The sequence below is a fragment of the Hyla sarda genome, chromosome 5 (genome assembly GCF_029499605.1).
Source record: "Hyla sarda isolate aHylSar1 chromosome 5, aHylSar1.hap1, whole genome shotgun sequence".
Lineage (NCBI taxonomy): Eukaryota > Metazoa > Chordata > Amphibia > Anura > Hylidae > Hyla > Hyla sarda.
Window position 1 is genome coordinate 222,369,227 of NC_079193.1, and position 14,494 is coordinate 222,383,720.

The 14,494-nt window shown below is 39.4% G+C and overlaps 1 protein-coding gene across 4 annotated transcripts in view; it reads right to left on the minus strand.

Moving 5' to 3' along the window:
• Positions 1–802: 802 nt before the first annotated feature.
• HIVEP1 (HIVEP zinc finger 1) overlaps positions 803–14,494 on the minus strand; it is a 285,521-nt gene continuing 271,829 nt past the window's right edge. For all 4 annotated transcript variants that reach the window (XM_056521170.1, XM_056521169.1, XM_056521171.1 and 1 more), the window contains one exon: positions 803–2,906. In XM_056521170.1, coding sequence (XP_056377145.1) covers positions 1,773–2,906 — 1,134 coding nt within the window. In that variant the 3' untranslated portion in view covers positions 803–1,772. The remainder of the gene's footprint in view (positions 2,907–14,494) is intronic.

A 14,494-nucleotide genomic window follows, 5' to 3' on the forward strand; every position in this document is an offset into this window, starting at 1 on the left:
AGGGTGATTATGTACCTATATAAACTTGTCAAGTGAAAAACTACAATCCCTGAGGAAGCTACACAACATGGCGATATGCATAAGGTGCTACTGAAACCTGTTGCACATGGTATAGTTGGGTAATACTGCTGCTTTTTGTTACTATATACCTTCATTGCTGCACTTTAATAGATATTTGTAAATCACCATGGGATTTGGTTCTTATGTGGATTTGATCTACTTTCAATTTTATGCATCAGCATATTTATTGGAGGCCAGGTCTTGAGGAGAAACGACTATACTGTTGTCCCTCTGTACTCATGTATGTATATACATATATATTTTTAAACAGTCCATTTGCAAACTAAAAAAGGATGGAATGAAATTAGACAGAGCATGTTTTGTGGATTGACTTTGAGACTGGTATCACACACAGTAGTAGTCTTTTTAGCCAAAACCAAGAGCGGGTGCAAAACACTAAAACAGTGCAAATCTTCCATTATAGTTTTCTCTCTTTCAGATCCATCACTGGTTTTGGCTTACAATACTGATCAATAGACCCAGTGTGTGCCAATAATGATCAATAGACCCAGTGTGTGCCATGATTTGCCACATATGTGGGTATACTGCATTAACAGCAGCATTTACCTCATTAGCACTTTTTCTATCTTTTTATTTTGGTCTGCTAAAAAATAAAAATAAAAACAGCAGATACCTGAAGATGTTTAAAAAATAAAACAAACAAAAAAACAACAACACTTTTGCTCTGTGTACCAATGTAATGTATGGAAATTGTTACACTATATGAAAAAGTGGTACTCATCTAATGAAAAGCTTGATGATTAGATCCAATGACAACCAGTAGAACTCTGAATGCAGCTATGGGTATTAAAAGACTGTTAACACGGATTAATACAAGATCATGTGATGTGTTTACAAAGTTACTCACGTTTTAATGTAGATTATATCTATATGTAAACTGAAATATGGTGTTTAAAAACAAACACACCATTAAAAAAGTAGGCACATAACAGTATGAATTATTTGATTAAACTACCGTATGTCTTTTTCTGACATGGAAATCTTCCATCAAAGAAAGCGAAGTTGTATCTCATTTGTACAATATTATAAAGGATCAAATCCTAGTGATTCAATAGATTTTTTTTTGTTCTCAACTTCACAACACACAGTAGAACCAAAAGGTAAAGTCAGTAATAAAAGATTTACTGGAACATTTGTTAACACAGAATTTCTGTCATTAAGTGTAAAGCTACCGTCTTACACACAAAGATAGACAGAACCATTTTCCAAGACTAATATGGACACAATAAATATGGAGTTGTACATACAAGATCTGTACACAAAGTTGCCCCACGTCCATAAAAAAGTACATTTAACAGTGCAACATATACATATATAATTAAATAATTTAATTATTTTACTCAACATGAGATATGAACATACATACTAAACACAAGCAACTACCTTGGTTATGTACATATATAATATTTATATATATTTATATTTTATTCACCAATATGTACAGATTTCTACACATAAAATTCCGAAAGGCACAATTGTCTATACAACATATACAAAAATGGCAGGAGCAGACAAACAAAAAACGACAATTATTGGTCAAGAGTTCATGATTGCACAAGTAACAAGTAAGAAAAATGTGCTTTAAAGATAAAGAAGGTTTGTAAATAAACCTTAAAGTCTCTGATTGTACTCCCACCCTTTCCACATAAAAAGTAAAAAAATACTGGAACTAAGATGAAAATGATTAGTTTTTAGGTTGCTATAACCAGTCTGCCTTCATCATCATCACTGCTGGAATCACTGAACTGAACTGTGCTGTGTCTTGAAATAAGCTCAGTTCTCTTCTGATGTCGAAGGGGTGGAAGAGCGTGACCTATAGATGACCTGTATGAAGGTTGAGAAAGAACCTTCAAAGAGAGATCAGGTTTGGCCGAGGTTTTAATCTGACTGGAGCTGATGTTAAGAACCTCCTTTAGTGGACTGTCTCTTTCAGTACTTGTACCACAAGTTGTAGCTCTTTCTTCAATGACTGTAGCCTCACCTGATGCTTTTGGGGATTCCTGCATCCTTGATGAAACTTGCAGAGATTCAGACTGCTTCAAATTTTTGGCATCTGCCACAGGAATGTTGGCTAGACCGTGGCATGGTGCGGTGCTACATGATGGAGATCTATCAGGAACTCCTTGGCCATCAACAGATATTGGGCTAATAGATGGGATTAAGGTGGGCAATGCTATGTTCAAAATTTGTAGGCCTGGAATGTGAGCTTGTGGACTAGGGTTGCTCTGGGAACCAGGGCTTGTTGCTAAAACTTGCAAGCCAACTGCATTCAGAGTTAGTCCTGAGGGATGAATTTGTGGAGCAATGGTTGGGTTTGAAAGACCTAAAATGTTTACAGTTTCCATGCTAAGTGGCTGAATAGGTTGTAAGCCTGATGCACCCAGACTAGGCACATTCACTTGACCAATTGGAATACAAGGTACAACACCATTTACCTCAGCTACGCTTATAGGACTTGGTGTGTTAGGTACTTCTGCTGGCTTGTCACTGTGGTTACTTGCAGTTCTGTGAATTACCCCAACGGCTGGTATTGTCAGCTGCACTTGTCCAGCTGGAAAAGGTACAAATGTGGAGTATGCTGTTAATCCAGCTGGGACAAGCTGAATTCCTCCTACTGGAATCATGCTGTAAGGTGACCTTACAGGCTGCTGTGAATGTAAAGGCAAATGACTAAATAGATGTGTTGGTGCTGTAGATATTTGAGCTTGCTGTGGAGTCATGTCAGCCGGCATTGGTTGGTGAATATTCGAGTCAGTTACTGATGAATCCATTGTTTGCGTGCTCTGATCTACTGGTGACGATGGTGTATTAACAGATAGAGAGTCCTGTTGAAAGAACAAAAGAGACCAATAAAGCATATCTCTTGTGACAATAATACACATTTATTACCTAACAATGTTTAAAAGGGAACTTTCAATTTGAAAATAAACTACCGTATTACTTAGTTAAAAATAATCCTGAAATCTTGCAATTTTTAATCTTGGTACTAAGCCTTATTATAGTCTGACACTTCCTGGTCTGTATCATTACAGGCAGAGTTACAATAAAAGGTAACACCAGTATATAGAAAAAACAGGAATAAGGTTATTCGCAATAGGCGGTAGTCAGAGCTCAGACTCCCGTATCCTGCATAAAGGCCTCTGCACGGGTCACAGAGCAGGTTTAGAATACTCTCCAAAGTCAATGGGTCAGCTCCTGTCCTTTGAGATAGTGCTGCTGAAAAATTGAACATTCAGCATCCTTTCAGAGGGGCAGATGGCTGCCTGACATTAGCGCAGATCTAGAAGATCCGTGCTTGTTAAAGGAGCCTTTAATTTTTACACAGAAGGATGTGCAGGTGACCACATTGTGAGTAAGTAGATAAAAAAATAATAAAAATAAATACATCTTTTCTAATCATATTTTAGATTTAAGTATCATACTCATGCTAAGGTTACAGTAAATGTTTACAACAATGTACAACTTCTGCTGTTAGTACTTTATTTGTTAACTGTCTGTGTCCAAGTTGTTGAGTTTGAGAAAACAGCAGGGCAACACTGGCATATATTTTCAACTTTTCTGAGAACGCACTGTACACTGGCAAAGTAAGGGCAAGGCTTGGAAAAGAGCTAGGTGTGGTGTACATGTTTATTTGTGAAGGCATGTGGGTGTGTTGTGTTCGGAACATAGCAGTAAAAAAGATTTAAACTTGCTGGAGCCAGAATCACAGAAAAATCTGAGGTGGACAAAGAAGGGATAGTGGAACAACATTTCCAAAGATTGGCTACTTCCAATGCATTCTACCTTGCCAAACCTAACATGCACATAACAACAAAGACATCTACAGCCCCACAAGGGTTAAGGGACCATAGCTGTACCTCAAAACATGAAGACTAAAACTAGACTACCTTAACAAATAATTCAGCATTGGAGTAAACATCTGCAACAACCCAGAGAGGGCTGGGGAACCCTCGTACCAATATAGAAATATTCCTTTATTGTAGACCTAAAAAATCCCATGTAAATTTGGAAGCCAGCAATGATCTGCTGTAGGGCTGAGCTTCAACAGAGGATGTGCAAGCCTGATCTTAACATGTCACTGTGGACCTTTTTACAATTATTGTCTCCGCTTCACTGTGAATGCAGAGGAATAAAATAAAACTATGTATTTAGCAGGCAGTGTACCCTGCACCAGATCCTAGACACACATACTCCCCCCAGTATTAGCAGCATCTGCCCCACACACATCCTCAGTAGTCCCTATTCCATATTTCACAGCATTTCTCTCTCAAATGGCAGTAAAAGTAATTCTAGCCTACAGTTAATACTAATTTAGTCACAGCAACTATCCCATCTCCATTCCCTCTCCTGCAGCTCCTTCATCTACACATAGCCTCCGGCATTGGTCTTTGCTAACAGAGATTTATGCAGGTTGACCACGTATCACTGTCATTGTTTAAAAGTTGCTATTTGCTCTCTCTGCCATTATATGAGCACGGTCTACAAAAATAGAGTTGGAAGTTATTTATCTGCCAACTGGTGGTAGAGTTTTACAAACTAATTCAGCCTTACCTTAGTTTCTTACAAACAAATACACATATTGATAACCTAAGGACATACCAATAAAAAATCGCTACCTTAACCCCTTAAGGACAGACCCATTTCTTACCTTAATAACAAGGCTCTTTTTCGAAAATTTGATATGTGTCTCTTTAAATGGTAATAACTTAAGAACACTTCTTCTGAGCAGAGCGATTCTGAGATTTTTTCGTGACATATTGTACTTTATATTAGTGGTGCATTTTTGTTGACACATGGGCCCTGATTTACTAAGAGTGTCGGGTTATTTTCAGTGTGTTTTTTTTCTCCCCGACTATTTTTCTCGCACGTATTTATCTATGTGTCGCACAAGTGGGGAAAATTTTGACGCATGATATCAAATTCTGTCGCGCGTGGAAAAAAGTGTTGTACAGGAAAATTGAAGCGTATAGCAAATGAATAAAGCAAAGTAACTCTGCACCAGGACGTAACTCTACATTCCTGGTCGTTAATGGGGTTAACAAGCAAAAAGTAAAAAAAAAAAAAAAAAGGAAATGAAAGCCAAGATTAAAACAAACAAACAAAAAAAAAAGAACCCCCCCCTCCCCCCCAAAAAAGAAGCTACTAAGGGGACAAAGTAACAGGATTTTCGGAAAGAAAAAAACAAAACACTTTTTATCATATACCCCACACCTCAAGGCAGTCGGGTTTTCAAGTTCAGTAAGTCACTGTTTTTCTGGTGGGTTTTTAAAAACAACTGTCGGGTTTTCAGGAAAATGTCGGGAAGACGCCCCAAATTATGCAAACCACGCCCCTTTAGTCGGGTTAAAAAAATACTTAGTAAAAATACTTAGTTACCAGTAAAATGTGTTGCACATAGTGTCGCAGAGGATGTGTGACACAAATTGTGTTGCATAACCCGATAAAGAGTAGGGATCATGTTAGTAATTCAGGGCCATGAAGCATTTTTTTGTGAAAACTGGAAAATTTCTGTCAGATGTTTTAGAATTTTTTTTAATGGTGTACACTGTGCGGTAAAAATGATGTTATATTTATTCTGTGGGTCAGTATTCTTTTTTTCCCTTTTTTTTTTGTTATGTTCCTACAGCCGTAACTTTTTTATTTTTCGTCTGACGCCATTGAGTGCAGGCTTATTTTTTGCGGGACAAGCTGCACTTTTTATAGGTATCATTTTTGCAATACACACTACCTTTTGATCTTTTTTATTTCGCTATTTGTATCAAAATTGGTGAATTTTGCATTTTTTTTAACACCGTTCATCGTGCGGGATAATTTACATTATAGATTTATAGTACATGTTATTACGGACATGGCAATACCTAGTTTGTATATGATTTGTGTTTTTTTATGATAATACAGGGCTTTTATTGGGAAAAGGGCATTTTTTTTCACACTTTATACTTTTATTGAAGAACTTTTTTTTTTTTTTTTTACAGGTTATACTATGCTGCAATACATTTGTACTGCAGCGCAGTATGATCTGCCATAGAAACCAACGGTGACCCTCGATCGTATTGCAGCACCGCCGTTGGTCAACAGGGGAAGCCCCCTCCCCCTGTCAACACCATAGATGCCGTGATCAGGATGGAGCAGTGAGATCGCGAGGATGTCTGCATACGTCCCAGTGCGCAAACATGTCGGCTGCTGGGACTATGCATATGTCCCATAGCAAGGAGGGGTTAAAGAGATGCTGTCACCTATATAAACTGTAGATATGTTGTCCAGAGACATGTGAAAAATTTTGATCTCCATTGTGATCGTAATTATGTATGTATAGGTATTTTTTAGTAATAATGCCTAACATGAGGAACATGTTGTAACTTTGGATATATTGGATAATGCAATGTTCTTCAGGGAATCATAGATTGTGTTTATCAGGTGTGGATGTTTTGCTAGCTACCTACATCATTTTTTTTTGTTTAACCCCTTAAGAATCATGCCCATTTTGACCTTAAGGACCAGGCCAATTTTATTTTTGAGTTTTCATTTTTTCCTCCTCTCCTTCTAAAATCCATAACTCTTTTATATTTCCATATACAGACCCATATAAGGGCTTGTTTTTTGCGTGACCAATTGAATGAAAACTCATTTTACCAAAAAATGTATGGCGAACCGAAGGAATTATTTTTTTAGGGAGGAAATTTCAATGAAAACCACAATTTTGCACACTGGAGGGTTTAGTTTTCACACTGAACACTTTACGGTAAAAATGACATGTGTTCTTTATTCTGTAGGTCAATACAATTAAAATGATACCAATGGTTAGATACTTTTCTATTTTTGTACCGCTTAAAAAAATCTCAAATTTTTTGTACAAAATCAGTAATATAAAATTGCCTTATTTTGACCACCTATAACTTTTTCATTTTTCCGTATATTTGGTGGTATGAGTGCTCCTTTTTTGTGCCGTCATCTGTACTTTTTATTGACACCACACTTGCATATATAAAACTTTTAGATAACTTTTAATTAATTTTTTTGGGGAATAAAATGTGAAAAAAAGCCGCATTTTTGTACATGTACGCCGTTCACCTTACGGGATCATTAACATTATATTTTGATAGTTCGGACAGTTACGCATGTGGCGATACCAAATAAGTTTATAACAAAAAATTTGGGGGGTAAAATGGGAAAAGGGACAATTTTCGATTTCATTGGGGGGAGGGGATTTTTCAGTAAAAAATTTTTTTTTTAGATTTACATTTTTAAAATTTTTTTTACTACAATTTTTATGTCCCCATAGGGGACTATCAATAGCAGTCAGTTGATTGCTAATACTGTTCAGTGCTATCGGCTATGTTCTGCTCTGGTCTGCTCGATCTCAGACCAGAGCAGAAGACGTCGAGAGACTGCCGGAGGCAGGTGAGGGGACCTCTGGCCGCCATTACAGATGATCGGATCCCCGCGGCAGCGCTACATGCGCATTGCCGCAGGTGCCGTGATCTGTATGGATCACGGCATCTGAGGGGTTAATGGAGGACATCCGCACTATCGCGGATGTCTGCCATGACCGGCGGGTCCCCAGCTGCTGATAGCAGGCGGGACCTGCAGTGTATGACGCGAGTACGCCGCACTAGGACGTACATTTACGTCCATGGTCGTTAAGGGGTTAAAGCATTATTGTGGCATGTTGTCAAAACACATGAAAAGTTTAGATTGCACTTTTCTTTGTCCTCAGACCTCCTGCAATTGTAAGTTATAACTGGCTGAAGAGAGAAGCAGCACACTTCACTTCCCGGCAGGTCTCCTGATCTCACTGATGCACTCCATTATCGGTAATAGATAGAGCACATCAATTGTATTGGGCTGCCAGCTGGAGAGCGAAGCAAGCAGCTGCATGCTTCAGCCAGTTATAACTCACAATTGCGAATGATTTAGGCAGCTAACAAAACATCTACACCTGATAAATACAATACATGATTCCCTGAGGAACATTGCATTTTCCAAAATATCCAAAGTTACAACATGTTTCTCAGTGTTAGGCAATATTACTAGAAATACCTATAATTAATTAAGATAAAATATATATGACACAACATTCCAGGCACAAGCTTGCAAGAAATATGGATGAAGACAGAGTAACCAAAGCAAACAATACAAAGCAGTACCCAATGTTACTGTCACACAATGGCCGGCATTTATCATTGTAGGTATAAGTGAAGCCTTTTTCTACACCTTTTTTTGTGTGCTGGTAATGTGGAGGAGCATGTGATAAATTTTGTGCAGGTCACATTTTCTAAAATTTCTCTCTTCACATACACCAAAAAGCTAAGCTAAGTCTGGGCTGGTTTAGTTTTAGAGATTTTTCAGAGGCTTTACGCCCTTTTTGCGCCTTTTCACAAAAAGGCGCAGTTCATAAAACCCTTTCATATTATGTGTATTTGGCAAATCAGTGGATTGCAACTCAAGATCAGCAGAAATGTGTAAACCAAAAAGCACAAATAAACCCTGTTTGCGCCTTTCTAGACACAAAAAACTGTGTAAAGACAATGATAAATGTCGGCCAATGTCTCTTACTGCTTTCAGTGCATTCAATATTACACTTTCCCCCATACTTTATGATGACTGTGATTTGGCCCATAGTCCTTTCATTATGGCCACATTCATCCCACCTACTTACAGGCTAGAATAAATTAATATTTTCAACTATGGGCAGTAGGTGATTATGTCAATAAGTGATCCCATCAGAGGGAGTGGATGCCATAAATCTTAAGAATTTCTATTTTATGGGTACTACATTATGTAATGTTTGCAGTAAAGCAGTATTATGCTGTAAATGATGATGTGGACACTCCTTACTTCTATACTAAAGTAAAAATAAACTTTGAACCATGAACAAAATATTTACCATGCCTAGCTCTTTAAAATAATTTTACACATTCTAGAAAGTATTAGTCTAAATGTTACATTGTCCTTAAAGGGGTACTCCAGTGGAAAACAATGTTTTTTTAAATCCACTAGTGCCAAAAACAGATTTGCTAATTACTTCTATTTAAAAATCTTAACCCTTCCAGTACTTATCAGCTGCTGTATACAACAGAGGAAGTTCTTTTCTTTTTGATTTTTTTTTTCTTTCTGACTGCTGACACCTCTGTCTGTCAGGAACTGCCCAGAGTAGGAGAAAATCCCCATAGCAAACCTCTCCTGCTCTGGACAGTTCCTAACATGGACTGAGGGGTCAGCAGAGAGGACTGTGGTCAGATTGGAAAGAAATTCAAAAAGAAAAGAAATTCCTCTGTAGCAGCTGCTGATAAAAATTGTTTTCCACCGGAGTACCCCTTTAAAGTGTACCTTTCGTTTCAGGAATCATTTCAGAATAAGCTGTCCTGTGTGTGCATGAATAACAGCACTACTTTTAACCATTATATACGAATACTGAATATGGCAATTTTTTTTTCTACCAGATTTCCAGCCTGTAGGCCTTATCTTTAGTTTTAAGTTGCCTCTGCAGCTAGTGGGTGTAGAACAGCTACTCTGATGTTTCCTATACACTAAAATGATCTTGTTCTCCCAGATGTCTGTAGCATACACACAGAAGCAACAGCAGGACTGAATACATTATAGAGCAGTTGATAATGAACAATTTATGCTGTGAATCCAGAAGTGGAGTAGGATCTTAAAGGGGTATTCCGGGCAAAAACTTTTTATCCCCTATCCAAAGGATAGGGGATAAGATGTCTGATCGCAGGGGTCCCACTGCTGAGACCCCCCGCAATCTCCCTGCAGCACCCTCATTCTACGCGGGTGCTGAATCTCCAGTTTTGGAAACCTCCGGGTTTCCAGGACTGGGGACGTGACATCACGCCATGCCCCCTCCATTCATGTCTATGGGAGGGGGCGTGATGGCTGATCCATGTTCAGATGGACTTGTGCTCTTTAGAGAGTGAAGGGTTTTTGTCAATCAGAGTCTATAATCAGTGGGGAGAAAAGTATGCTGCTGTGAGCTTTTTTTCCCCTGCTCTTTGTATGTGTCAGCGAGATGGTCCCATGGACTTACATTGTGATCATGTGACACAGAGTGTGGAAAAATGCCCTAAGTGTGCACTTCTCTTGTCTCCTTCTACTGATTGAATATTCAGACTCTGACTGAGCTAAGCTTTGAATATGTGCCTATGACGTATTCATTTTTTTTAATGACTGCCCATTTAAGAGGGAGGGGTAGAGCAAGAAAGGTGCCTGATAAGTGGAGAATGGATTTTTTCTCCAATAAAATATATATATATACGTTTCTCATATTCGCTTGTACTATAGATTTTTTTTTTTTTTTTTTTTTAAACACTAATGACCATTTACAGGGAAGGTAACAGCAGGGTACAAGAATCGAACCTGCTCATATGGGCTATTAGGGAAAGGGAGACAGATCAACAATGTACTTTTATTATAGCTCTCCATGGTACTGTTTTTGTGTAACAATTTGTAATAATACAGTAGAATCTCCCAATAGCGGACACTCACGGGGAATAAAAAAAAGTGTTCGCTATTGAGAGAGGTCCCCTATTTGGAAAAAATGCTCAAAAAATTACAGAATACTCACATACACCAAAAAGCTAAGATAAATCTGGGCTAGTGTAGTTTTAGAGACTTTCTGTGGCTTTGCGCCTTTTTACAAAAAGGTGCAGTACATTAAACCCTTCCATATCATGCGTGTTGCCATAAAACCAGTGGATTGCAACTCAAAATCAGCAGAAATGTGTAAACCAAAAGGTGCAAAAAAAAAACCTGCTTGGGCCTTTTTTGCGCCTTTTCTAGACACAAAAAAAACAGTCTAAAGGCAATGATAAATATCGGCCAATATGTCATGAAAAAACAATCTCTGAATTGCGTTGCTAAGTAAAAACATCAAAAGTTATGACAACTTGAGACACATACCAGATTAGAAAAATTGGGCTTTGTCATTTAGGTAAAAACAGGTGGCGCCTTTAAGGGGTTAAAATTGCAACAGCAATATATTTGTAAATATTATTAGTACAAACATCACAATGTGATGACATAACTACATAGACCCCATTTATTTCTAAGGCAGTTTGTAACAGATTGGATGGTAGTTTGTTTCTTCTCCTTTGCCAAGTACTGAGCTATATAATGGGGAAAAGGCAGCTTCAGTGTGTATTGTGCCCCTCTGTCCTTATTCTTATTTCACCTCTGTCCTTATTCTTATTTCACCTCTGTCCTTATTCTTATTTCACCTCTGTCCTTATTCTTATTTTTAAGGATCTTATAAAGGACACAGGTTTTTGTCAATAACTAAAAGATAATTTCCTTTCTGAACTGTAACAGGCCCCAACTAGAGTGAGGGTGCTTTTGGATTAAGATGTAACTTTCTAACATATCTTAAAATGCCTCTTTCTACACCTGTCAGGTTCCTGCTTTACCTTATCTTCTACATCAGGGATACTCAGCTGGCGGACCGCAGTCCAGATCTAGACCGTGGCCGACAGTCATCCGGACCGCCCAACGGATCTCCTCTCATTCATTTTTATAGGTGTATTTAAGACACCGATACAAATGAATGGCCACGGCCCAGAGCTAGGTAACACTGTGTCCCTGACCAGCCGCACTTCTCCTGTGATGCAGGCGGCGCAATTAGCGCTGCCTGCATCATCTGCTCTGGCCAGGCCTGACAAGAAGCAGTGGAGCAGCGCGGGACCTGGGAAGGGGAGCCTAAGTTGTCAGGTAAAAATTTGTGTTCCCCCGCCACTGCTCCCATCATGACCTTCTGTCTGTGCATGCTGAGAGTTGTAGTTTGCAACAGTTGGAGAGTCACAGTGGCAAAGTTTGTATGGGGGAACAGTGGCATCATTAACTCTGCGGGGCACAGTGGCATCATTAACGCTGCGGGGCACAGTGGCATCATTAACGCTGCGGGGCACAGTGGGATCATTAACATTGTGGGGCGCAGTGGCATCATTAATATTGTGGGGCACAGTGGCATCATTAACTGCGGAGCGCAATGGCATCATTCATTCTGGGGGCACAGTGGCATCATTCATTCTGTGGGGCAAAGTGGCATCATTCATTCTGTGGGGCACAGTGGCATCATTCATTCTGTGGGGCAAAGTGGCATCATTCATTCTGTGGGGCAAAATGGCATCATTCATTCTGTGGGGCACAGTGGCATCATTCATTCTGTGGGGCACAGTGGCATCATTCATTCTGGGGGGGCAGAGTGGCATCATTCATTCTGTGGGGGCACAGTGGCATAATTAATTCTGGGGGCACAGTGGCATAATTAATTCTGGGGCACAGTGGCATCATTAATTGTCAGGGCACAGTGGCATCATTCATTATGGGAGCACAGTGGCATCATTACTTCTTTGGGGCACAGTAGCATCATTAATTCTTTGGGGCACAATGGCATAATTAATTATTTGGGGCACAGTAGCATCATTAATTCTTTGGGGCACAGTGGCATCATTAATTCGGTGAGGCACAGTGGCATAATTAACTCTGTGGAGCACAGTGGCATCATTTATTCTGTGAGGCAAAGTGGCATCATTTATTCTGGGGAACAGTGGCATAATGGCATCATTAATTCTTTGTGGCACAGTGGCATTATTCATTCTGGGGGCACAGTGGTATCATTATTTCTGGGGGCACAGTGGTAACATTATTCCTGGGGGCACAGTGGCATCATTCATTCTTTTGGGCACAGTGGCATCATTCATTCTGGGGGCACAGTGGTATCATTAATTCTGGGGGCACAGTGGCATCATTCATTGTGGGGGCACAATGGTGTCAACTGTTTTATGGACAAAGAGGTACAAATATTCGGTACAGGGCCCAAGTTTTGTCGAAAATGTATTTGGGGGCATAGCGTACGGCAGTAATATTGTAGGGGAATAGTATGTGGCAGTAATATATCAGGGGCCCAGTGTGTGGCAGTATTATATTCAGGGGTACACTGTGTGGCAATATTATATTCAAGGCGTGCAGTGTGTGGCTGAATTATATTCAGGGGGCACAGTGTGGGGGAGTATTATATACAGGGGGTACAGTGTTTGGCAGTAATGTACAAGGGGCCCAGTGTGTGGCAGTAATATGCCAGGGGTTCAGTGTGTGGCATTATTATATTCTGAGGGTACAGTGTGCGGCAGTATTATATTCAGGGGTACAGTGTGCGGCAGTATTATATTCAGGGATACAGTGTGTGGCAATATTGTATTTAGAGGTACAGCGTGTGGCAATATTGTATTTAGAGGTACAGTGTGTGGCAATATTGTATTTAGAGGTACAGTGTGTGGCAGTATTATATTCAGGGGTACAGTGTGCGGCAGTATTCAGGTCATACATCCTCCACACTTCAGTCGCTCGTTTGCTATTTCCTTCATGGCACTGAGGTCGCTAGGTGTAAACATGGCCTTAGCATTTAGCTCGGATCTTTACTGGATGTCAGACCTGAATAAGTAGACCCTCACTAAAAATAGTTGAGTACCCCTGTTCTACATGTATCATTCACTCTGAACATGTGAAGTTAATCTGGAGATGGCTGACAACACTAATGTATTACATTACAGCTGCACACAGAAGTCTATGAAGAGGGGGTTGGGGGAGGGGGTGGCTGGAGAAAGACAAGAGGCAGACGGAGAGAATAATTGAGTAACACAGGGGTCAGTATTGGGCCCCCTTACAATATTTATTAATAACCTTGTAGAGGAATTCCATAGATGATACTACTGTATAAAGCAGAGGACAGTACTGTAACAAATTGATCAGGATAAGCTAGGAATTTAGGCAGAAAGATGGCAAATTAGGCTTAAAGCTGAATAATGCAAATATAGGGCAGAACAACATGTTAAAGGGAACCTGTCACAATAAAAATATAGTCAAACCAGCAGGCATCATATTATGGAGCAGAAGCTGAGCAGATACTGTAGATATATATGGCGAAGATTTATAAAAAAAAAAAGTTGCCGAGTTGCCGTTAGCAACCAATCAGTTTGCTTCTTTCATTTTTCAGAGGCCTTTTCAAAAATGAAAGAAGCGATCTGATTGGTTGCTATGGGCAACTCGCCAACTTTTCCTCTGGACAGGTTTTGATAAATCTCTGCAATAGTTTTGCGAGAAAAGTTCCAGGATAACTTCATAACTTATTCATTCATAAAAACATCTGCTCATTCTGGGTTTAGCAGTCATGTGGGCACTCCAACTCAGGGACTGACATCTCTGTTTATGCATACCACCCACATGACTACTTACCCCAGAATGAGTAGAGATTCATAAATAAATGACAAGTTATCCTGAAATTTTTCCCACAAAACTATATATCATTTTATGGAGCTCCTCCTGTTCTATAACCATATGTCTTCATATTGGACTGCACCTTCATTGTGGCAGGTTTCCTTTAAATGGAGTTGGTTCACTGATCCATGACAAC